Source organism: Psittacula echo (assembly GCF_963264785.1).
Source record: "Psittacula echo genome assembly, chromosome: 21".
In the NCBI taxonomy this organism is placed as follows: Eukaryota; Metazoa; Chordata; class Aves; order Psittaciformes; family Psittacidae; genus Psittacula; species Psittacula echo.
Window position 1 is genome coordinate 1,392,559 of NC_137757.1, and position 25,465 is coordinate 1,418,023.

Consider the following 25,465-nt stretch of genomic DNA (forward strand, 5'->3'; position numbering starts at 1 on the left):
GCTTGTCTGTGTGCAGGGACCTGAGTCTTGCACATGCATAGAATCATAGAATAGTTTGGGTTGGAAAGGACCTTAAGATCATCCAGTTCCAACCCCCTGCCATGGGCAGGAACACCCCACACTAAACCATGGCACCCAAGGCTCTGTCCAGCCTGGCCTTGAACACTGCCAGGGATGGAGCATTCACAACCTCCCTGGGCAACCCATTCCAGTGCCTCACCACCCTCTCAGTAAAGAATTTCTTCCTTAGATCCAATCTAAACTTCCCCTGTTTCAGTTTGAACCCGTTACCCCTTGTCCTGTCACTACAGTCCCTGATGGAGAGTCCATCCCCAGCATCCTTGTAGCCCCCTTCAGATACTGGAAGGCTGCTCTGAGGTCTCCACGCAGCCTTCTCTTCTCCAGGCTGAACAGCCCCAACTTTCTCAGCCTATCTTCATACAGGAGGTGCTTCAGTCCCCTGATCATCCTCGTGGCCTCCTTTGGACTTCTTCCAACAGTTCCATGTCCTTTTTATGTTGAGGACACCAGAACTGCACACAGTGCTCCAAGTGAGGTCTCAGGAGAGCAGAGCAGAGGGGCAGGATCACCTCCTTGGACCTGGTGGTCACGCTCCTCTTGATGCAGCCCAGGATACGGTTGCTCTCTGGGCTGCATCAGCTTCCACAACCCAAGACCTGCGTGTGGGCAGCGTGTGCTGCCTGTTGAGCCCTGGGGTGAGGGTCTGCTGTTTGCTGTGCACACGCTGCCTGTGCAGGCCAGCAGTGGAGGGCACTTCCTTCCCTCAGTGGCTGGGAACAGGCTATTTTTGGAAATCCTGTATAAGCAAAGTAACGGGACTGGGGCGCTTCTCTGCAGTTTCTTTTCCCCTCATTCAGCACTCAGAAACGTATTTAATTAAAAAGTTATTTATGGAAACATTTATAGTTAACTTTTCCAGTGAGAACATTTACATTCCGAGCTCTGACTGTGATTTTAACCATGTTTTCTTTCAGGGTGAGATTGCCTCTGTCCAAAGAAACGGGAACACAGCAGGAATACACAAGGTGCTCAAGACCACGCCATTCACCCAGACAAAGCAAAGCCTTCACCTAAAAGGAATAAAAAAGAAACATGGCAGAGTTCACAGGTTACAAGGAAACCTCAAATCGGCACCTGCGCTTCAAACTGCAGAGCCTTAGCCGCCGCCTTGATGAGCTGGAGGAAGCAACCAAAAACCTGCAGAAAGCAGAGGATGAGCTGCTTGACCTCCAGGACAAAGTTATCCAGGCGGAAGGCAGCAACTCCAGCATGCTGGCCGATGTTGAGGCCCTGCGGAAAAGAGTGCTGAAGATTGAAGGCAAGGATGAAGAAATCAGGAAGGCTGAAGAGCTTTGCCGGTTAATGAAAGAAAAACTTGAGGAGGAAGAGAGCCTCACCCGAGAGCTGAAGTCAGAAATCGAACACCTGCAGAGGAGAATGGCAGAGCTGGAGAAGCTGGAGGAGGCCTTCAGCAGGAGCAAGAACGACTGCACGCAGCTGTGTCTCAGCCTCAATGAGGAAAAGAACTTGACCAAAAAGATATCGACGGAACTAGAAGTGCTTCGAGTGAAAGTGAAAGAACTGGAGGCATCTGAGGAGAGGCTGGATAAAACGGAGCAGAGCTTGACGGGCGAGTTAGAAAAACTGAAATCCTTAGCGCTGAGCTTTATCACGGAAAGAAAACACTTTAATGAAAGAGAAAAGCAGAATGAAAAAATCATCCAGGAGCTAACGCAGAAACTAGAGCAAAACAATAAACTAAATAGGGCGGATCAAACCAGGAATGCATCCAACTTGCTAGAAAGGTCATCAAATAACCTGCTAGACAGAAATGATCTGAGGATTGAAGATGATTTGACTTTGGCGTTGCCCTCTAAGGAGACCAGGAGGAAGGGAAGCGTGGATTACCTGAAACATGTCGAAAATGAAACCAGGAATAAGTCAGAAAACCAAAAGAATAAAAATCAGGAGGACAACAAAGTGAAAGATCTCACCCAGGAAATTGAGAAACTTAAAACTCAGATAAAACGTTTTGAATCTTTAGAAGAAGAGCTTAAAAAAATGAGAGCCAAAAATAATGACCTCCAAGACAGTTACTTGAGTGAGCAGAATAAAAACAAGCTCTTAGCGGGTCAGCTGGAGGAAATCAAAATGCAAATAAAGAAACAGAAAGATCTGGAGAATGGAGAGGTAGAAAATGAAGATACAAGCTTTGCTAGCAGGGGAAAACATGACAGACCTAAATACAGGGGTGTCATAGCTGATTTGACAGCTGCCAAGCACAAGCCAAGGGAGCTCTCTCCGCAGCAGCGCCGGGAAAGGGCAAGGAACAGAGATTTCTCTGTCAGCAATGACAGCTATGCCCATGGTGGGAAGCAGGTGCCCAGTCCAAGCTTAACAAACAGAAAAGCAGGCAAAGCATCTGGAGCGTCTGCCCTTTCAGACACTGCCGCCACAGACACGAAAAGACTGGAAGAGAAATCTTCAGTTTCCACTTTGTCTTCTGGTCAGAAGGAAGGCTGTGTCCCTCAGAATGAGGGGAAGAGATCAAAGGAGCAGCCCTCTGTCCTGAGCCGATACCCTCCTGCAGCACAGGAGCAGAAGTCTTGGAAAGCACCTTCCAAACCTGCCGGTGACCCAGGCCTGAGATCCAAAGCTGAGAAGCCATCTCAGGTGCTCCGTGGCAACGGAGCTGATGCGCGGGAGGAGAAGTCAAACAAAGGAGAATCAGTGGCTTCTTTGGCCGAGAAGCTGAAAGCGAGTCAGGCAGAAGTCAGTGACTGCTCGGGGGACACACAGCTCACCAGGGGTAACCACACGTCTTCCAATGGCACAGGGTCTGCATACAAGTACCAGCTCTCCTCCCATGTGTCAGCATCTGACTCTAAAGTAGAAGCAGTGAGCGCTCCTGCTGCATCACACAGGCAGCCTTCGGAGGGGAGGGCTAAAAGAACAATCATCTCCCAGGAAAAAGAATTTGCAGACACATCGCTTGACTGTGCGAAGCCTTCAACACTAACAAAGTGTTCCCATCGCTCCAGGAGTCAGGAGGACGTGCTGCAGGTTGTCACAGGGCTCGATAAAGAAGACACGGAGCAGTCTTCAACTGCAGTGACAGATCGTGTAAATGCTTGCTTAAAAATGGACTCCAAAACCATCCAGAGTAACGCAGAAAAGCTTCATTCAGATGAAGAATCGGGAAGAAGCAAAAAAACGCAGTCAGACTTTGAGACAAGAAGGAAAGTAAGTTCCAAGCAGTTCTCCAGTTCCAGGGGAGTTTTTAGAGCATCACTTTTTGAAAATGACAAAAACGCTGTAAATGATGAAGACCCCACCAAGTGTATAAAACCACCCGATGCCAGCACTGGAGGACTTAAATCTAGAAGGTCGTTCAGCCCAAGAGAAGCTCTGAGATCAAAAGCTGTCATTAAACCTGCAATTGTTGAAAAGGATATGAAGGCAGTGATGGGAGGAACCGTTTCTGAGGCTGAGTCCGAAAAACAAAAGTCCGTTTTTAAACCAGTAACAAATAAAATGACAAGCAGCATCACCATCTTCCCTTCTGAGCCAACAGCTCCAAGAGCCAGTGTAGATACAGCAGCAAAGGAAAGACATGTTACCACCAGCAACATCAGAGTTGCTCCAAACGAACCTTCACCAGTGGCAAACAGTCTCCCCACACCCGTTGAGATATCGATCAGTAAAAGTGCTCTGAAACCATCTGAGGCAGACAGAACTGGAGAGGCAGTGCCAAGAAGCAAAGCAGAAACAGTGGTCTCCAGAAGCAGCATTATGATAAAGACTTCTGAGCTCAGCGAGAGGAGCAGTGAGCCACCTTCCGAGACAATCAGCTGGAAGAGCCATGGCTCTTCAGATGCAGTTTCCTGCGAAACAAAACATGTCACTGTGAGAAGTTCCTGGAGAGCAAGACAAGGCTTACATTCCCTGGAGCACCCTCAGCCCAAAGGGGAGAGAAGTGCAGCTTCCAGTACTACAAGCAGGTGTATGTCCTCAGTGGACCTCTCGGAAATGGAAGGGAACAGTGCAAGAACAAACTTCCTGGAGCAGACCTCAGCAAGGACCAATGCCACGGCTGACTCCTGGAGCGCCCCTGAACTGGGATCCCGAAGGACCAAAAGTAACTTAAGTGCATCTGAACTGCTAACACGCAGGAGCTGTGCAAGTGATCCTCCTGCAGCTTCTGCTTGGCACCGGACCACACTACCTGTAAGTATCCTGAGTTAAACGCTCTTGTCTGTCAGTTGATGAGGTTTTCCAAGCTGCCTCTTAGTTGTAGGGTGCCTGATTTGACGTTCTTACAGCTTATTTCCTAAGTGCTTCCATCTTTCAGCTCTGCTATCTTCAGTGGAGTATCTCCTATGTGAAGTACCTGATTTAGACTTCTTGACATTAGATCCATCTGTTTGGGTCTTGTAATGTTATATGAATAACTATCTAGTAGCATTTGGTCTTGCCAGAAAACATAGTTACATGCAGGACATGGTATGCTTTTCAGAGTGGCTTTGCATGGCACTTTCAACTTGAAGTAGTAACGAAAAGATTATGGAAAAGAGCAGATTTTAATAGAGTGGTGCCTCAGGCAGAGCTGTAGCTCTAACGACAGCCGTAGACATGCAGCTCCTTTTGGTAAGAGCTGCATGGTTTCTCCATGTGAAACCAGACTCTGGTCTGGAAATGCTTCCCAGGCATCTCCTAAACAGATGGGTGCTGGCTGGTTACACAGGGCTGCTCCCTCCTCGGTCTGTGTCAACATCCCACCTGAAAAGAAGCAAGAGGCATGGGGATGGCTGTGCTCTTTTCCTGTTCCGTTGACTGGAACCAGTGAGAGGAGTCCCTGAAAGCAGGGCTGACACACACAGACAGTTCGAGCTGTACTTGCCACCGGAGCCGCAGGCTCCAGCGTATTTCAACTGAGCTCATGGGCACCAAGTGCCCCTCCAGGCCATTAAGCCACCTACCAGCTCCTGCTGCAGCTCCTGCCTCTGCTCCTCACTTAGAGCTGCTCTAAGCAGCTGCTGCCGCTGGCAGGCTGCAGGAGGAGCCCAGTGCAGCAATCTGAAAGGGCTGGTGATAGAGGGGACAGATTCATAACTGAGTGACTCTGGCACTGACAAAGATGAGGTGGTGGAGATATGAAGGAAGTTTTACATTTGCAAAACTTCTCTTCCACTTCTCCGGCAATGAGAAGCACAGAAGAATTTGCTCCATTGCTTTGCTTTGTAGAGAGTCTATTGCCTGGGGTGTTACAAAGCACAGGTTGCTCTTCCAGCTACATTTGGACACAGAAGATATCATCTCTCTGGCCAGGGTCACTCGTGGTCACAGGCAGTCTGTAATTCTTTCATGAATCCCGGCAGAGCTGACATGACTGAGGTTGTCCTTTTGCCTAACGACAGCTTATGTGCTTGGGAAATGGGAGATCCATCCCTGGGCTTCCCTTTGTCCCAGGAGCTGGAATTCCCAGCAGCCACAGCATTGAGCCTCACAGGTGAAGAGGTCTCCACTTGCAGCAGAGCTCACGTAGGATCAGTCATGGAGCCTGGCAGCGTGGGCACTCACGTGTTTCTTTCCCATCTTCCCCCTAGCAGCCCACCCAGGGCTGAGTGTGGCTCTGCAGTACATTGTACAGGTGGTCTGGAGGTCACTGTCGCGTCAATGTGCCTACAGCAGCAGCTGAAGGGTGCCTGGCAGGGCAACCTGATCTGTGTGGTCATCCTGGGTACCAGGGTTAGCTGGCTTCCAGCCTTGCCCCTGTCTGCAGTGGCAAGCAGTCCGGAAGGTGACTGTGGTTAGTTGATGCAGGGCTGGTGAGTACGGAGCTGGGTATCTCTCTGTGTCACCCTGACACCATAGTCACAAGTTTGCATTCTTGGTCATAAATTAAGTATATTTTTAACTTGTAAATGAGGAGCAGGAAGTTACCCTGAAAGACTGCAGATACACCGATTGAACAGATACACCAAGTTTTATGTATTTGGGCAGCTCAAATTATTGCTTGTGCCCTTGAAAAGAACAAACCAAAGCATCTGCATTTGAAGAGTATCTTCAGGGTTACGATATGCCTCATATCACAAGCAGCTTGTTTCTGCTGGGATCTGAGTTTCAGTTAAAGATGTAGCTATTGCTCTGGCAGAAGGCTTGGCACTGATCTGTGCTGACTTTGCACATTTAGCTTTCCTGTAAGGGCATCGCTATCACGTCTTCCCAGCTCCACAGTCCAAAGTCCGAGATTGCCCTAAGAACCCTGTCTGGAAACTGTGCTGGTTTTGCCAAAATACATCTTTCTCTCCTCCATGAAACACGATGTCTGATACCAGAAGGTATCAGCAGCTCTTAGCAGCACTTGGGCTACAGAAGCAGCAGCTCTTTGGAGCAATGCTTTGGGAGACCCAAAGGCAGTAGTTGCTGATGGATGGATACTGCAGCCTGAGGACCAGCTCCCTCTAGTGCCTGCAGCCAGGCTCTCGTAAAAGACTGGAGGGAATGCAAGACCTCAAGGTGCATAAGTTAGCTAAACCTCTGAAGGTAGGCTTGTCGTCAAGCGAGGCCATGCTCACCTGCTTGGGCTGCCTGGGTCTCATGGAAAGGTTTCCCTGACAGTATCCAGCGATGTGCTGCCTCTTGCCCCTTGTCTCCTCTGCTCTAGGGAGTAATATAAAGTGCATCCATCACCATTTCACCCTTGCTGACTCCATGTAAGCATCTATTTAAGCAGTTAACCACACAGTCTGTTCGGAGCAGCTTCCAAGGGCTTGTCAGTGCCCAGCTGATTGTTCTTTGGGGTGCCATGAAGCACACCATGCCCCACGATGGCCCGGCCCTGGGGCAGTACCTGGAGGTACTGGTCTGCAGCAGCAACACATGGAGGGTGGCCATCCTGATGGCCCTGGCGCAGCTCTTTACCTATGAAACTCTTTGTGACCAGTGTATGTGGGTTGATAGTCACAAGTTCAGGCTGCCTGACAGCTGAGATGGACTGACACTGTCAGATGCCCAAGGGCATGGAGCTCATATATGCTCAACCAGTGATCTCACCTCTAAAGACAACTGCTGTATCAGAAATAGAGTGGTCCCTAGCCCTTGCTAAGCCCTGGGCCCATCAATCACAGAATCCCAGACTGGTTTGAGTTGGAAGGGACCTTAAAGCTCGTCCAGCTCCAGCACCGTTCCCTGAGCAGGGACCCCTTCCACTGGAGCAGCTTGCTCCAAGCCCCTGTGTCCAACCTGGCCTTGAGCACTGCCAGGGATGGGGCAGCCACAGCTTCTCTGGGTACCCTGTGCCAGCGCCTCAGCACCCTCACAGGGAAGAGCTTCTGCCTAAGAGCTCATCTCAGTCTCCCCTCTGGCAGGTTCAAGCCGTTCCCCTTGGCCTGTCCCTACAGGCCCTTGTCCAAAGCCCCTCTCCAGGTTTCCTGCAGCCCCTTTAGGCACTGGAGCTGCTCTAAGGTCTCCCCTTCAGGAGCCTTCTCTTCTCCAGGCTGAACCAGCCCAGCTCTCGCCAAGCAGATCCCTAAAGAGGCTGAAGTCTGCTCTCCTGCAGTCCAGGGCAGTGACCTTGCTGCCCACCCTTCTTGCTGCCCTAAGAATCTCCAACTCCACCATTTTATGGTCACTCCAGTCAAGGCTGCCCTCCAGCTTCACCCTCCCCACCAGACCCTCCCTGCTGGGGAGGGCAAGGTCCAGCATAGCCCTGCTTCCTGATGGTTCCTCTGTTGCTTGGAGATCAAAGTTGTCATCAACAATTCCAGCAACCTCCTGGGTTGCTGGTGCACTGCTGTGGTGTCCCTCCAACAGACACTGAGGTGGTTGAAGTCCTCTATGAGGACCAGGGCTTGTGAATGTGAGGCTGCATGTATCTACCATCAAGATGAATGCTATTCATTAACTTACAGTTATCACCTCACTTTTACAAGCAGCCCAGCCCATCATGGTTATCTCTGGCCCATGGTTGGTTGGAGGTCCCTGTGGGACCTGTCTCTGTGTTGTGCCTACTCACCAAAGTGCTACTGATGGTCACAGCTCACTTCTGTTGTAGGGCTTGGATCACAAGAGGAGGGGTCAGATCCAGCGTTTGGTGGATGTCATCCACAGCAGGGCCAGCTCAGGCAGCTTCTTTCTGAGAGCCCACTAAGGCCTGGTGTCCATCTCAGAGATGCTTTCGTGCCAGGCACGGAGCAGGTGCTGCCTCTCCTTTCCCTGCTATCCCTTTTGCCACAGGCCAGGGACTAAATCTGTTCTGCCACTGCCCACATCCCCTTCTCAGGGCTGTGCTCTGCGTGGTTCAGCAGACACGATGCCAGAGCGCAAAGGCTTCAGGAGTGCAGTGCCCACTTCACCAGTAATGATTTGTTCTGGTTCCCCAGCCAGCCATAAGGCAGACTGTAGGCATCTGAATCCCAGGGTATGATCCCATAAATGTCTCTATAGACATTCAGGAAAACATTAGTTTAAAAGTGCCATTTAGATGCCCCTAGCAGGAAAAGAGTGCAGAACACTCCCACATCGTGTCCTCATTGGCAAGAAAATGGGAGATTGAGGTCGCTGACCACCCTTCAGAGTGAATAGTTACAAGAAACTCCTTCAGTCACCAAACTGTGGGGTTTTCTGCTGCTAGTCCCTCATGGATACAAGCACTGAGCTCAGTGAGCCATGCAGGCTGAGCACAGGTTTGTGCACAGGGCACTCAGCTCACCAGAAGACTGCATCTAGAACTTGGGTTAAAATTACTGGAGAGTTTCAAAAGAAATAGCACTTAAGTGAGGAGATGCCAGAGCTGGGCTGGTGCCTCCAGGCCCTCCTGGCCAAAGGGACTCAAGCCAGCACCTCACACTGATAACCCTGGACCAGGAGCCCAATGCTATTCCCCTTCCCAGTCCCCGAGTTCCAACCCTCTTTGTTTTCCTTCACACAGGATGAAAGCAAAGATTTTGTGCCCAGTTCCAGAAGAAAACAGTACGGCTCTTCTGAATATCTGTCACAGGCTGACACAGCAGGGAAAAGGCCAACCACCAGGATGGAGCTGCAGGACCCTGAAGCCAACCCCCACGCACCACTGAGTCTCCAGGGGGAGGAGCAGGTATGTGGGTTGAAGGATCATCCAGAGAAGAGTTACAGGGCAGGAAGCCAGTATCTGAACTGACCTCCCAGTGGCATAACTTAGAGAACTTGTCCAAAATGAATGTAAACCTTTTAGGAGAAATCCAGTCTGAAATCAGCACTGCTGAGAGGTGGGGTGTCTCCTGCATTGCCTCCATAGAGCTGGGGTGTCTCCTGCATTGCCTCCATAGAGCTGGGGTGTCTCCTGCACTGCCTCCATAGAGCTGGGGTGTCTCCTGCATTGCCTCCATAGAGCTGGGGTGTCTCCTGCATTGCCTCCATAGAGCTGGGGTGTCTCCTGCATTGCCTCCATAGAGCTGGGGTGTCTGCTGCACTGCCTCCATAGAGCTGGGGTGTCTCCTGCATTGCCTCCATAGAGCTGGGGTGTCTCCTGCATTGCCTCCATAGAGCTGGGGTGTCTCCTGCATTGCCTCCATAGAGCTGGGGTGTCTCCTGCATTGCCTCCATAGAGCTGGGGTGTCTCCTGCATTGCCTCCATAGAGCTGGGGTGTCTCCTGCACTGCCTCCATAGAGCTGGGGTGTCTCCTGCATTGCCTCCATAGAGCTGGGGTGTCTCCTGCATTGCCTCCATAGAGCTGGGTTGTCTCCTGCATTGCCTCCATAGAGCTGAGGTGTCTCCTGCATTGCCTCCATAGAGCTGGGGTGTCTCCTGCATTGCCTCCATAGAGCTGGGGTGTCTCCTGCATTGCCTCCATAGAGCTGGGGTGTCTCCTGCATTGCCTCCATCAATTATTCTACTCATTCCCTGTAACATTAAAAATTACTACCTTATTTTTTTTGTTCTGACCTTGTTTCAGCTAGTTTTATGGCTAAAAAATAGTCTCTAGGGAACAAGAGGCACTGCTTCTAGTCATCCTATGGCACACACTGGACCATCAGGGATGGGAAAAACAACCCATTGGGAGAGACAAAATCAGAGTCCCTGACTTACCTGCTTCAGCTGGCTGCTGTACCCCTAGGGTGCTTGGCTGCTGCTGCATACCTGCCACTCTGCCTCCTGAGACACGTCTTTCTGGAGACATGGAGAAGTGGAAAATGGGCCACATTATAGTGACTGGGACTTACTGCCTGAAATAAGCCCCCTTCAGAAGAGACAGGGATCTAGGCCTTTCATTCCTAGGTGCACAGCCGTGCTTATGTCTGTACAAAAGACTTTCTTTGTCTCCTGGAATTCCCTATTTGCCTGTGCAGCTGCCCAGAGCAGAGTGCATTTTTCCATGTATGGATCAGCCACAGCAGGAAATATCTTAAGAGCTCAGTCCTGTTGTCAGTGTATCTTACTGGAGGTGCACAAGAGCTGATGAGTTTTGCTGTGAGAGCAGCAGAACTGCAGTGAGGCAGCCCTATATACTCACACCTCTGGGTCTACACAAAACAAAGAGACCAGAGGGATGTGGTCCCAGCTGAGATTTGCAGACTGCTGCTTAGAGATAGGTAATGTTTGCAGTAGAGGGTAGTGAACTTTCATTGTCCTTGTCAATAGCCAAGGAACCGAACACCATAGTGATGCTCCCCGTGGTGACTGAGAGGTGTTACGTAGATGCAGACTCCTGTACCTGAGGCTGTGCTGTGCTTTCTTTGGCTGCCCAGACTGGGTCAACAACAAATGAAAACTGGGGTAAAGTCAGGTCCCCATAACATACACACTGTCATTTTGAGCTTCTGTCTTTGCCCACACCTCCACCAACTGTAACAGGAGCCTGAGCACCTTGCATATGGAAGATGTGCTCTGACATTAGATCAGCTTCATCTTCTCTGTGCATCTTACTTGTAAGAACCACATGCTGGATGTGAAGTGGGTACGCTCTATGCTACAGCATACATAAAAAGGCTAATAGGTCCTGCCTGTGCAGGGCAGGGCTGGGTCATTCTGCTTTGGGCTTACTGCACTGTAAACACTGACAGAACCTGTATCTTCCAAACTGATCCTGCCACTGCCCTCCCCTGCCCCACCACTGGGCTAGGATCCTGATGGGCTTTGGGATTGCTGCCTATGGGCTATCACAGTGCTCTTCCGCAGAGCAAAATTGCTGCCAGAGGCAGCTGCAGGTCCTGGCCAGTCTGTGATGCTGCAGGGTTGTGTCTTACAGGGTGCTTCCCGGGCCTGCCGGACAACATCTCGGAGATGAGCTGTATTGCCTTCCACCCAAAGAACACGCTGCACAGTGGAGTAAGAGGCAGGACAGTACCAAGCTCATGGGTGTCCCACCTGTTTGTAACCTCTGCACAGGCTTCAGCGAGCCTGAAACCGGTTTTCTAATGCGATTTGCAAGGTACAGGAGCTTTACCAGTGAATTCATTTTCTTCTTTGCTGAAGAGGCAGCTGCAGAGACTTTGCTCAGGGGACTCCCACTTCTCATCTCTGTACCTGCAATCTTACATCTGCTCCATAGGATGATAGGTCTGTCTCCATATGGATGTCCTGACTGCACAGCCACTCTGAACGATGGTACTGCCTGGACAAGAGAGAACTTCTTAATCACTTGCATTTAGACAAGATCCCAGAGGTATCCCTGTGGCTAAAGTCCACCAGCCCATGACAGCTGTCCTGCATGGCTCCGCATCCAAAAGCTTTCTATTTCTAGGGAGAGTTTGCATTCTCCTAATACACCCTTATTGGCTTGGGTTGTGGTGACCTCAGTACCTGTGTTCCCAGCACCCCCTGTCATAAGGCAGGAGGAAACCATTCCCCAGTGGTTGCTTTACACATTAAGAGTGAAGGAGAGCAGAAAATATTGTTTAAGAGCAGCTTCTTCCCTGTTGCTGTCAGTCTCTGCAGCAAGCTTTGCATGACCTGCTCATCACAAGCTGAGATCTTGCACCAAGAAGTCAACCACTGAGCCAAACCAGCATCAATTCATGCAGCAGTGAAACTCCCTCCCGGCTTGGACTGGGGTGCTTTTTTACCTGAAGCTTTGTGTCTCTTGTGCTCTGCAGGCAACAGCCCTGCTGCACTTCCTCAGCAGTTGCGCTCTAAAAGAAACAGACAAGCAGAATGTCCTTGTTCCTTTCAAAACCAGGGTGGAGGCAGTGGGATTGGAACCCCAGATGAGCTCCAGTAAGGCTATCTAGGCAGCCTTGGTCCGTGCACCTCTTCAGGACCACCCCATCTGCTGTGTCTGGGACTCAGGTGTGGTCAGAGACTGCTTCAAATAGAGGTACGTTACCCTGCCAGTGCCCACAGGCAGATGATGATGATGAGTGCAGATGATGTTGCTGTTGGGGGAGACACCCCACAGCTCCAGGAGATGCTCAGGTGTTGGAGCAGCATCTGCCCTGAGCAAGGTGACTGCGTCTGGCTCACGCAGAGCTCTGCAGGTCCTTCCTTCACATCCCACCACCCCACTGCAGGTTCTCCTGTCCTGCCTGTTGGGAACAGCCACCCCTCTTTGCTGAGGGACAAGGACAATGCTGCAGAAGGGAAAAGGTCCCTTGTTTGGTTTGGAGGTGCTGCAGGAATAGCTGTGCCCCAGCAGCTCCCGTATGTGTCCCGCTCTCATTCCCACAGCTCGCCTTCCAGACGAGCAGCTACCACTGCAGTGACCCGGGCACTTCTGTGCCACTTGTCCTGCCTGTCCCTTGGAATTATGCCTCAATTCTGAGAGGCAAATGAATTGAAAAAAACCAGAGCTGGTTGGAAAATATCTATGAAAGCATTTATAGAAAAAGGAAAGCATTTCAGTGATGTGATTTTTCTTCTAATAAAGATTGTTTGGAGAAAGGGAAAAAATATTTTTAGGAAAAAAAAGGAAAAGATTCATTTTGCAATTTTTAGATGGTTTCCCAAATTTATATTTTTAACCCTTTAGTTTATATTTCGTGACATGTCCAAGTGTCACATTAACAGGACAAAGAGATAATGCTATCTCCTACCATTTCATGTCATGGCAGCACTCGTAGAGAAGGGGATAAACAGATCATCACCTGTAATAGGAAAGAATTTTCAACTCAAAATCCAAACTGCAAGTACCTGAGGTTAATTCAGATTCCTGCACCGCCTCCCTGCCCCGTGTTTGCGGGAGGGGACAAATCCGTGCAGATCAGGCAAACTGAAACCCCAAGGGGTTGGGGTTTCTTTTTCACCCAGCCTGCGGAGCTGCAGGCTCCACCCTGAGCACCCTGCTCTGCTCAGAGGTTTCTGTAGGGCAGGATCGTCACTGCCACACAAAAAGACATCACTGAGATCGATGGCTCGAACAGCATCAGCTTCCCTCAGCTCCGCATGCAGCCCTGCAGGCTTTCCGGAGAAGCAGAACTGCAGCCTGACCAGAAATGCTCCATCTCAGCAGTGCTCTCAGGACTGGCTCGCTGCCCTCTGCCGTTCTCAAGACGCCACCTTCTGACTCCTTCATGGTAAAGGAAATATTTCCCTTCAAACTAAACGTGCTGTCTCAGGGCCTCTTCTGCCCGTTGCATGGGAGATGCTGCTGCAAACCCCTTCCAAGCCACTGCAGCAAGTGGCCCAACTGCCTCCTGCATCACCTGCTTGCTTAACCTGGGAGGTCACATCTTGGCATGTAGCTGTCTCTTCAGACATCACAGCAATCATTTACCTCCATTTACATTCCCAAAAAGCAGCTCTCCAGCCATATAGCACATACCCAGTTAGTCACTGTGGAAGAGCCACTGCTGAGGACCTGCTTGGCATTGCAGTTCAGTCTCACAGAGCAGCAGCATACTTCAGAAGACCTCCCCCCTGCCCCATGTCACTGCTGCCCAGGACTTCCAGCTTAGTTCTACACACATCTGGACAGCACATCTGCACTGAAGAACGAGGATTGCTTTGAGCAGTGACTGTATGGCTTTTCTTCCAGTGAGGAGCCCCGTCCTGCTGCAGGACAGTGGTCCACATCCTGTGTGCCTGCACACATCCACCAACCCTCGCCTCCTCAAATTCATGGATCCAGCTTAGTATGGTGCTTCCAAAGCTCCTTCCAAGGGAACTGGCTTCAGTTCCGTCCAGGAATGCTCTGCATCTCTATGACACGACATGCTGGGTTAACACAGGCTCCCCTGTACTCGATCAGCTTTTCACCCCTGCAGCTCATCCCAACAACGCAATCCCCTGTCTAAAGTGCACCAGCAGCAAGAGCTGTTGCTTTTCCCCTTCTGTCAGCCAGGACCAGGTTTTTCCTTAGCCATGGGCAAGTGGAGGGCTTCACACTGCTCTTGACTGGCTCACGGCCTGCAGCAGGAGCCCCGGCTGCTGTCCCACTGTGCTCTCCCCAGTTGCTGCTCACAGGTAATGTCACTCCTTTCTCTGGCTACATCAGTCGTGGGGTCAATACTTTACAGCACATACCCTGAACTCCTGCTCTAGGCTCAGTCTCATTGCTTGTACATAATGAACACAGGTGTCACTCAGTAACTACACCAGGTTGGTTTTACCACAACCGAGATTAAATCTAAGAAACTAAAATCCTCTTTAAAATGGAAAGGGGCCATGCCCTGTAATCTTGAGTGCAATAGGAGCTGATTGTATTATTAAACTTATAGCAATGACTTCAGGAAACACAATGTGTTTTACTCAAATTGCACACTTTTTTTGAACAGCTGTAAAATAGAGTATATGTGTAAATATTGCCATCACTGAAGAAGTATTTGTAATTTTAGCATATAAATATAACAGGCTTTTCAGTGGGCTTGATGATGCCACAGGGCCGCGCATCAAGCACTCGGGTAATCCCAAAGTTGTAAATGTATTTGCTGTACAGAGGAAGTGTCAGCGCCCGCTTCTCCCAAGGGAATGGAGGCACCGGTCCCTTTTGGAGGGACACCATCGGCTCTTCCCGGCATGGCTGGCACCAGCCCGAGGGCTCAGCAGCTTCCTTTGTGCCCGGTAAGAGCCCTGCAGCACAGCCCTCACAGTGCAGCCGCCGGTGCCGTGCACTGACCCAGCCACGAGGAGAGCCATGGGCCTCCTGCAGACCGCACCTCCAGGACAGGACCAGGGCAGGAAGCACTGGGCAGGGGTGGCCCCCCCTTGGTGCTTCAAGAGACGCTTGACATGAGCGATTTCCTAGCTACAGATCAAAGCAATACACACTGATGGCATCTCTAATAGAGTAGACCTCATCTGCCACCCTTGCACATCATTGGAGTGGTCAAAGCACTGCTCCAAGGCCAGCCTCCAGTGGACTGCACTGTATGTGATAAATGAAGCCATTGTTTGCAGATGCCTCTGATGGTCAGTAACCCAAGGACCCAAAGGATCATCTCCCTGGGCTGCCAGCATGCAGTGCAGGTTCCTGCCTTGGAGAAGCAGCACTCCAGGCTGCATGGAATGTATTTTTAAGAAAATAAATCTATTTTTTTGTATTTGCAGACATATATTTGGGCTGGGGCAGCTTAGTTAGAAGACAAATACTGCAAGAAATCTTTTCATAATCGCAGACTCATCCAAGTTAAGCGAACTTTCCAGGGTTACAGTATTGCCTATTTCCCTAAACAAACTGTGTCCAATAGCTCTGTCAGCACTGTTTCCCCTCTCACAACTCCCTGTCTCAGCTCAGTAGAGGGAAGCCAGCTCTTTCCTCCCCAGGCTGCCCATGCAGTGGATACAGATGGTGCTCACCTCCTTCCAGTTACAGTGCTCTTTGCATGCCAAATGTAAACACACACTTATCTGCATGTCTCTCCTGACTCGATCACTGTCAGCTCTACAGTATATAACCAATAAAACTCTTCTCTTTTTACACGTTTGTGTTGTGGTGTTTGGAGCTCTGCCTGAATCCCTGCACGGGGGCCATTACTCAGAGGCACTGATGTCTGTTGGTGAAGTGCTGCAGCAGCTCTGGTCTGCAGCACTGGGTTAGTGCTGAATCTGCCTGCCTGGTGCTTCGGGTTTTGCCCGTATCCAGGCAGATCTCACTCATCCATTCCTAGGCTGCGTTTAAGTCATGGACAGTGCACACACGGCACACCGAGTTTAGCACAGCCGCTCTGCACTGAGATGACCTGGGTTTGGCACTGGTGAGGGCAGGTTGGAGGGTGAGCGTTCAGAGAGAAGCAAGTCACCATTTCCTCCATAGACTCATGGAATGGTTTGGGTTGGAAGGGACCTTAAAGCTCATGCAGCTCCAGTCCCCGCCACAGCAGGGACCCCTTCCACTGGAGCAGCTTGCTCCAAGCCCCTGTGTCCAACCTGGCCTTGAACACTGCCAGGGATGGGAAGGAACTTCCAGGGGATAGAAAGCGGTCAGCTGCTCTGCCTGTGTCAATGTGCATCTAAGAATGTGATGGGGCTGCACACATGGAAGTGCAGATCCATGAAGCCTGGGCTGCACTCCTGATGTGAATAGTTGCAGTGGATATTTTATTGCATTTACCAGCCTCAGTGATGTTTTCCAGGGAATTTCTAACCATGTTGACTTGATCCCTGTTAGCACCTACAAGTAACGGACAGACTCCATTACTTCGTATAGAATCATAGACTCCTAGAATAGTTCAGGGTGGAAAGGACATTAAGCTCCTCCAGTTCCAACCCCCTGCCATGGGCAGGGACACCTCACACTAAACCAGGACACGCAAGGCTCTGTCCAAACTGGCCTTGAACACTGCCAGGGATGGAGCATTCAGAGCTTCCTTTAGCAGCCTGTGCCAGGACATCCCCACCACAGTGCCACCAGCATTGCTCTTGGCCCTTCCTTTTCCACCTAAACCTCCATCTGCCCACATAAACAGAGTCCATAAGTGCGAATGTCCAGACCCTGGACCTGAATGTTCTGCTGGCAGAGAGGGTACACCACAAAGTGACCGCACACAGTGACCACACACACAGTGACCACACACACAGTGACCACACACAGTGACCACACACACAGAGACCACACACACAGTGACCACACAGAGTGACCACACACAGTGACCACACACACAGTGACCACACACACAGTGACCACACACAGTGACCGCACACACAGTGACCACACAGAGTGACCACACAGAGTGACCACACACATTGACCACACACAGTGACCACACACACAGTGACCACACACACAGAGACCACACACAGTGACCACACACAGTGACCACACACAGTGACCACACACACAGTGACCACACACACAGTGACCACACACACAGTGACTGCACACACAGTGAGCACACACAGTGACCACACACAGTGACCACAAACAGTGACCACACACAGTGACCAAACACAGTGACCACACACAGTGACCGCAAACAGTGACCACACACAATGACCACACACACAGTGACCACACACAGTGACCACACACAGTGACCACACACACAGTGACCACACACACAGTGACCACACACACAGTGACCACACACAGTGACCACACACAGTGACCACACACACAGTGACCACACACAGTGACCGCACACACAGTGACCACACACAGTGACCACACACAGTGACCACACACACAGTGACCACACACAGTGACCACACACAGTGACCACACACACAGTGACCACTGTCGTGGTTTAAGCCCAGGCCGTAAATCAGAACCACGCAGTCCACTTCCCCCCCCCCCCACCTTTCTTCCCTCCGCTCCTGGAGGGACGGGGAGGAGAATCAAAAGAATGCAGCTCCCACGGTTTGAGATAAGAACAGTTTAATAACTAAGGTATAACACAAATCACTACTGCTACCACTAATAGTAATAATGATAAAGGAAATAACAAGCAAGAGAATACAACCGCTCACCAACCGGTACCTCACCCCCACCCTGCCATGATCCAGCCCTTCCGGGAACTCTCCATTCTACATCCTGGGCATGACGTGCTATGGTATGGAATACCTCTTTGGCTAGTTTGGGTCAGGTGTCCTGTCCCTGCTTCCTCCTGGCTTCTCCTCCTCCCTGGCAGAGCAGGAGACTCACAAAGTCCTTGCTCAGGGTAAACATTCTGACCAGCAACTGAAAACATCGGCTTTATCAGTATTATTCCCAGGTCGAAAGTCAAAACACAGCACTGCACCAGTAGAAAAAATGACTGCTACTGCTAAACCAGGACAGTATCCACCCCTTATTCCATACCATTCACGTCATGCTCAGATCCCACATTTTCAATATACCATCACTTGTAACAGTCTTTCAGAGCAGGAGAGGCCCATTGCAAAGTCCACCCCTCGATCATGAGTCCATCTCTATGTTGCATCTCTGCCCTGATGGCCTGAAGTGTCATGGGCCCATCAGGCTCAAAATAATTCACCCTCCCCTGCAGCAGTCTCTGCAACTTGTCATCGGGGACTCCACACAGCTGCCTTCCATCTCCGACGCTTCCAAAGCACTGGAGGGGCCCAGTGGATTAGATACTCGCCCATACTGTCCCACACACCGTGACACTCATGACTGTCCAGCCTTGGAGAAAACCTCTCGGTCCCCCTGTATTGTTTAAACCCAGACAAGACCCAAACCTGACTCTGCTTAACTCTTGGGATCAGACAAAATGGCCGTGGGTAAAACACACTCTGTGTGTGTGCCAACATGGTGATCCCCATCACAATCAGCAAACAGGTCTCAACAATATTAAAAGGCCAATCAAAAATTTCAAAACTCTCAAACGATGCTGTAAACGGTCTGGGAGGGGCACTGGGAGGGTAAAAGAATGTCTCCTTCATAGGTTGACCACCCAGGAAGGAGAAAAAAGATGTATAGTTGCTAAGCATTTGTATTATATACCTCCCAAAGTATAAAGGTGGTGACCACACTGGGAACACAAGCCAGATCAGTTTCATGATCAATCCTTCTATTGTATTACAAGTCATTGCTACAAAATACAACGAGACAACAACCTTAGCCCAAGCCCCACACTTGAAAAACAACAACACAGCAAATACCGGCTCTAAGTAACCTACGGCATATTGAGACTGTGAGATCAAAAACAACAACTTTGAGAGCCAATAAATCAGCATTGTGATGAGTGACTATTAATCTAAAACACTGAATGCTTATCACAAATACGATTAGACACACTCCGGTCAGATCTGTCGTTATCTCAACCCTTCGTGGGTTCGGGCCCCACGTTGGGCGCCAAAAAGAACTGTCGTGGTTTAAGCCCAGGCAGTAAATCAGAACCACGCAGTCCACTTCCCCCCCCACATTTCTTCCCTCCGCTCCTGGAGGGACGGGGAGGAGAATCAAAAGAATGCAGCTCCCACGGGTTGAGATAAGAACAGTTTAATAAATAAGGTATAACACAAATCACTACTGCTACCACTAATAGTAATAATGATAAAGGAAATAACAAGCAAGAGAATACAACCGCTCACCAACCGGTACCTCACCCCCACCCTGCCATGATCCAGCCCTTCCGGGAACTCTCCATTCTACATCCTGGGCATGACGTGCTATGGTATGGAATACCTCTTTGGCTAGTTTGGGTCAGGTGTCCTGTCCCTGCTTCCTCCTGGCTTCTCCTCCTCCCTGGCAGAGCATGAGACTCACAAAGTCCTTGCTTAGGGTAAACATTCTGACCAGCAACTGAAAACATCGGCTTTATCAGTATTATTCCCAGGTCGAAAGTCAAAACACAGCACTGCACCAGTAGAAAAAATGACTGCTACTGCTAAACCAGGACAACCACACACAGTGACCACACACACAGTGACCACACACACAGTGACCACACATACAGTGACCACACACAGTGACCACACACAGTGACCACACACACAGAGACCACACACAGAGACCACACACACAGTGACCACACACACAGTAACCACACACACAGTGACCGCACACAGTGACCACACACACAGTAACCACACACACAGTGACCACACACAGTGACCACACACACAGTGACCACACACAGTGACCGCACACACAGTGACCGCACACAGTGACCACACACACAGTAACCACACACACAGTGACCACACACACAGAGAGCACACACATTGACCACACACACAGTGACCACACACACAGTGAACACACACACAGTGACCACACACAGTGACCGCACACACAGTGACCACACACACGCAGTGACCACACACACAGTGACCACACACAGTGACCACACACACAGTGACCACACACACAGTGACCACACACACAGTGACCGCACACAGTGACAGCACACAGTGACCACACACACAGTGACCACACACACAGTGACCACACACAGTGACCACACACAATGAACACACACACAGTGACCACACACAGTGACCACACACAGTGACCACACTCACAGTGACCACACACAGTGACCACACACACAGTGACCACACACACAGAGACCACACACACATTGACCACACACAGTGAACACACACACAGTGACCACACACACAGTGACCACACACACAGTGACCACACACACAGTGACTGCACACAGTGACCGCACACAGTGACCACACACACAGTGAACACACACAGTGACCACACACAGTGACCACACACACAGTGACCACACACAGTGACCACACACAGTGAACACACACACAGTGACCATACACAGTGACCACACACACAGTGACCACACACAGTGAGCAAACACATTGACCACACACAGTGACCACACACACAGTGACCGCACACAGTGACCACACACAGAGTGACCACACACAGTGACCGCACACACAGTGACCACACACACAGTGACCACACACAGTGACCGCACACACAGTGACCACACACACAGTGACCACACACACAGTGACCACACACACAGTGACCACACACAGTGACCGCACACACAGTGACCACACACACAGAGACCACACACACAGTGACCGCACACAGTGACCACACAAAGTGACCACACACACAGTGACCGCACATAGTGACCGGACACAGTGACCACACACATTGACCACACACAGTGACCGCACACACAGTGGCCACACACAGTGACCACACACACAGTGACCGTACACAGTGACCACACACAGTGACCACACACAGTGACCGCACACAGAGTGACCACACACAGTGACCACACACAGTGACCGCACACAGTGCCCACACACACAGTGACCACACACAGTGACCACACACACTGACCACACACACAGTGACCACACACAGTGTCCACACACACAGTGACCACACACAGTGACCACACACACAGTGACCACACACAGTGACCACACACAGTGACCACACACACAGTGACCACACACAGTGACCACACACAGTGACAGCACATAGTGACCGCACACAGTGACCACACACATTGACCACACACAGTGACCGCACACACAGTGGCCACACACAGTGACCACACACAGTGATCGCACACACAGTGACCACACACAGTGACCGCACACACAGTGACCACACACACAGTGACCACACACAGTGACCACACACAGTGACCACACACAGTGACCACACACACAGTGACCACACACAGTGTCCACACACACAGTGACCACACACAGTGACCACACACACAGTGACCACACATACAGTGACCACACACAGTGACCGCACACAGTGACCGCACACAGCGACCACACACACAGTGACCACACACACAGTGACCACACACAGTGACCACACACACAGTGACCGCACACACAGTGACCGCACACACAGTGACCACACACAGTGACCACACACAGTGACCACACACACAGTGACCACACACAGTGACCACACACAGAGACCACACACAGAGACCGCACACACAGTGACCACACACACAGTGGCCACAGACACAGTGACCACACACACAGTACACCACACACAGTGACCACAAACAGTGACCACACACAGTGACCACATACAGTGACCACACAGTAATCGCACACACAGTGACCACACACACAGTGACCGCACACACAGTGACCACACACACAGTAACCACACACACAGTGACCACACACACAGTGACCACGTACAGTGACCACACACACAGTGACTGCACACACAGTGACCACACACACAGTGACCGCACACAGTGACCACACACACAGTGACCGCACACACAGTGACCGCACACACAGTGACCACACACAGTGACCACACACACAGTGACCACACACAGTGACCGCACACACAGTGACCACACACACAGTGACCGCACACACAGTAACCACACACACAGTGACCGCACACAGTGACCACACACACAGTAACCACACACACAGTGACCACACACACAGTGACCACACACAGTGACCACACACACAGTGACCACACACAGTGACCGCACACACAGTGACCGCACACAGTGACCACACACAGTGACCACACACAGTGACCACACACACAGTGACCACACACAGTGACCGCACACAGTGACCGCACACACAGTGACCACACACAGTGACCACACACACAGTGACCACACACACAGTGACCACACACAGTAACCACACACACAGAGACCACACACAGTGACCACACACAGTGACCACACACACAGTGACCACACACACAGTGACCTCACACAGTGACCACACACAGTGACCACACACAGAGACCACACACAGAGACCACACACAGTGACCACACACAGTAACCGCACACACAGTGACCGCACACGCAGTGACCACACACACAGTGACCACAGACACAGTGACCACACACACAGTGACCACACACACAGTGACCACACACAGTGACCACACACACAGTGACCACACACAGTGACCACACACAGTGACCGCACACATTGACCACACACACAGTGATCACACACAGTGACCGCACACAGTGACCACACACAGTGACCACACACACAGTGACCGCACACAGTGACCACACACAGTGACCACACACAGTGACCACACACACAGTGACCACACAAAGAGACCACACACACAGCGACCACACACAGTGACCACACACAGTGACCGCACACACTGAACACACACACAGTGACCACACAAAGAGACCACACACACAGAGACCACACACAGTGACCACAGACACAGTGACCACACACACAGTGACCACACACACAGTGACCACACACAGTGAACACACACACAGTGACCACACACAGTGACCACACACAGTGACTACACACAGAGACCACACACAGTGACCACAGACACAGTGACCACACACACAGTGACCACACACAGTGACCACACACAGTGAGCACACACACAGTGACCACACACACAGTGACCACACACACAGTGACCACACACAGTAACTACACACACATTGACCACACACAGTGACCACACACACAGTGACCACAAACAGTGACCACACACACAGTGACCACACACAGTGACCACACACAGTGACCGCACAGACAGTGACCACACACAGTGACCACACACAGTGACCGCACAGACAGTGACCACACACACAGTGACCACACACACAGTGACCATACACAGTGACCACACACACAGTGACCACACATAGTGACCACACACACAGTGACCACACACACAGTGACCACACACAGTGAACACACACACAGTGACCACACACAGGAACCACACACACAGTGACCACACACACAGTGACCACACATAGTGACCACACACACAGTGACCACACACACAGTGACCACACACAGTGACCACACACACAGTGACCACACACAGGAACCACACACACAGTGACCACACACAGTGACCACACACACGGTGACCACACACACAGTGACCACACACAGTGACCACACACAGTGACCACACACAGTGACCACACACACATTGACCACACACAGTGACCACACACACAGTGACCACACACAGTGACCACACACACAGTGACCACACACAGTGACCACACACAGTGACCACACACAGTGACCACACACACATTGACCACACACAGTGACCACACACACAGTGACCACACACAGTGACCACACACAGTGACCACACACACATTGACCACACACAGTGACCGCACACACAGTGGCCACACACAGTGACCACACACACAGTGACCGTACACAGTGACCACACACAGTGACCACACACAGTGACCGCACACACAGTGACCACACACAGTGACCACACACAGTGACCGCACACAGTGCCCACACACACAGTGACCACACACAGTGACCACACACACTGACCACACACACAGTGACCACACACAGTGTCCACACACACAGTGACCACACACAGTGACCACACACACAGTGACCACACACAGTGACCACACACAGTGACCACACACACAGTGACCACACACAGTGACCACACACAGTGACAGCACATAGTGACCGCACACAGTGACCACACACATTGACCACACACAGTGACCGCACACACAGTGGCCACACACAGTGACCACACACAGTGATCGCACACACAGTGACCACACACAGTGACCGCACACACAGTGACCACACACACAGTGACCACACACAGTGACCACACACAGTGACCACACACAGTGACCACACACACAGTGACCACACACAGTGTCCACACACACAGTGACCACACACAGTGACCACACACACAGTGACCACACATACAGTGACCACACACAGTGACCGCACACAGTGACCGCACACAGCGACCACACACACAGTGACCACACACACAGTGACCACACACAGTGACCACACACACAGTGACCGCACACACAGTGACCGCACACACAGTGACCACACACAGTGACCACACACAGTGACCACACACACAGTGACCACACACAGTGACCACACACAGAGACCACACACAGAGACCGCACACACAGTGACCACACACACAGTGGCCACAGACACAGTGACCACACACACAGTACACCACACACAGTGACCACAAACAGTGACCACACACAGTGACCACATACAGTGACCACACAGTAATCGCACACACAGTGACCACACACACAGTGACCGCACACACAGTGACCACACACACAGTAACCACACACACAGTGACCACACACACAGTGACCACGTACAGTGACCACACACACAGTGACTGCACACACAGTGACCACACACACAGTGACCGCACACAGTGACCACACACACAGTGACCGCACACACAGTGACCGCACACACAGTGACCACACACAGTGACCACACACACAGTGACCACACACAGTGACCGCACACACAGTGACCACACACACAGTGACCGCACACACAGTAACCACACACACAGTGACCGCACACAGTGACCACACACACAGTAACCACACACACAGTGACCACACACACAGTGACCACACACAGTGACCACACACAGTGACCGCACACACAGTGACCGCACACAGTGACCACACACAGTGACCACACACAGTGACCACACACACAGTGACCACACACAGTGACCGCACACAGTGACCGCACACACAGTGACCACACACAGTGACCACACACACAGTGACCACACACACAGTGACCACACACAGTAACCACACACACA

At 51.1% G+C, this 25,465-nt stretch overlaps 1 protein-coding gene across 2 annotated transcripts; it reads left to right on the plus strand.

Annotated features, from left to right (window-relative positions):
- Positions 1-979: 979 nt before the first annotated feature.
- Positions 980-15,823, plus strand: LUZP1 (leucine zipper protein 1). Of its 2 annotated transcripts, XR_013958302.1 has the most exons (4): positions 980-4,248; positions 8,954-9,118; positions 11,250-11,432; positions 12,180-15,823. XR_013958302.1 is itself a non-coding variant. In XM_080632609.1 (3 exons), the coding sequence occupies exons 1-3, from the start codon at positions 1,114-1,116 to the stop codon at positions 11,286-11,288; spliced, it is 3,339 nt and encodes a 1,112-aa protein (XP_080488735.1). In that variant the 5' UTR covers positions 980-1,113; the 3' UTR covers positions 11,289-15,823. The 2 variants fall into 2 exon arrangements, 1 of the variants encoding a protein (XP_080488735.1); XM_080632609.1 differs by having other exon boundaries at positions 11,250-15,823.
- The last annotated feature ends 9,642 nt before the right edge of the window (positions 15,824-25,465 follow it).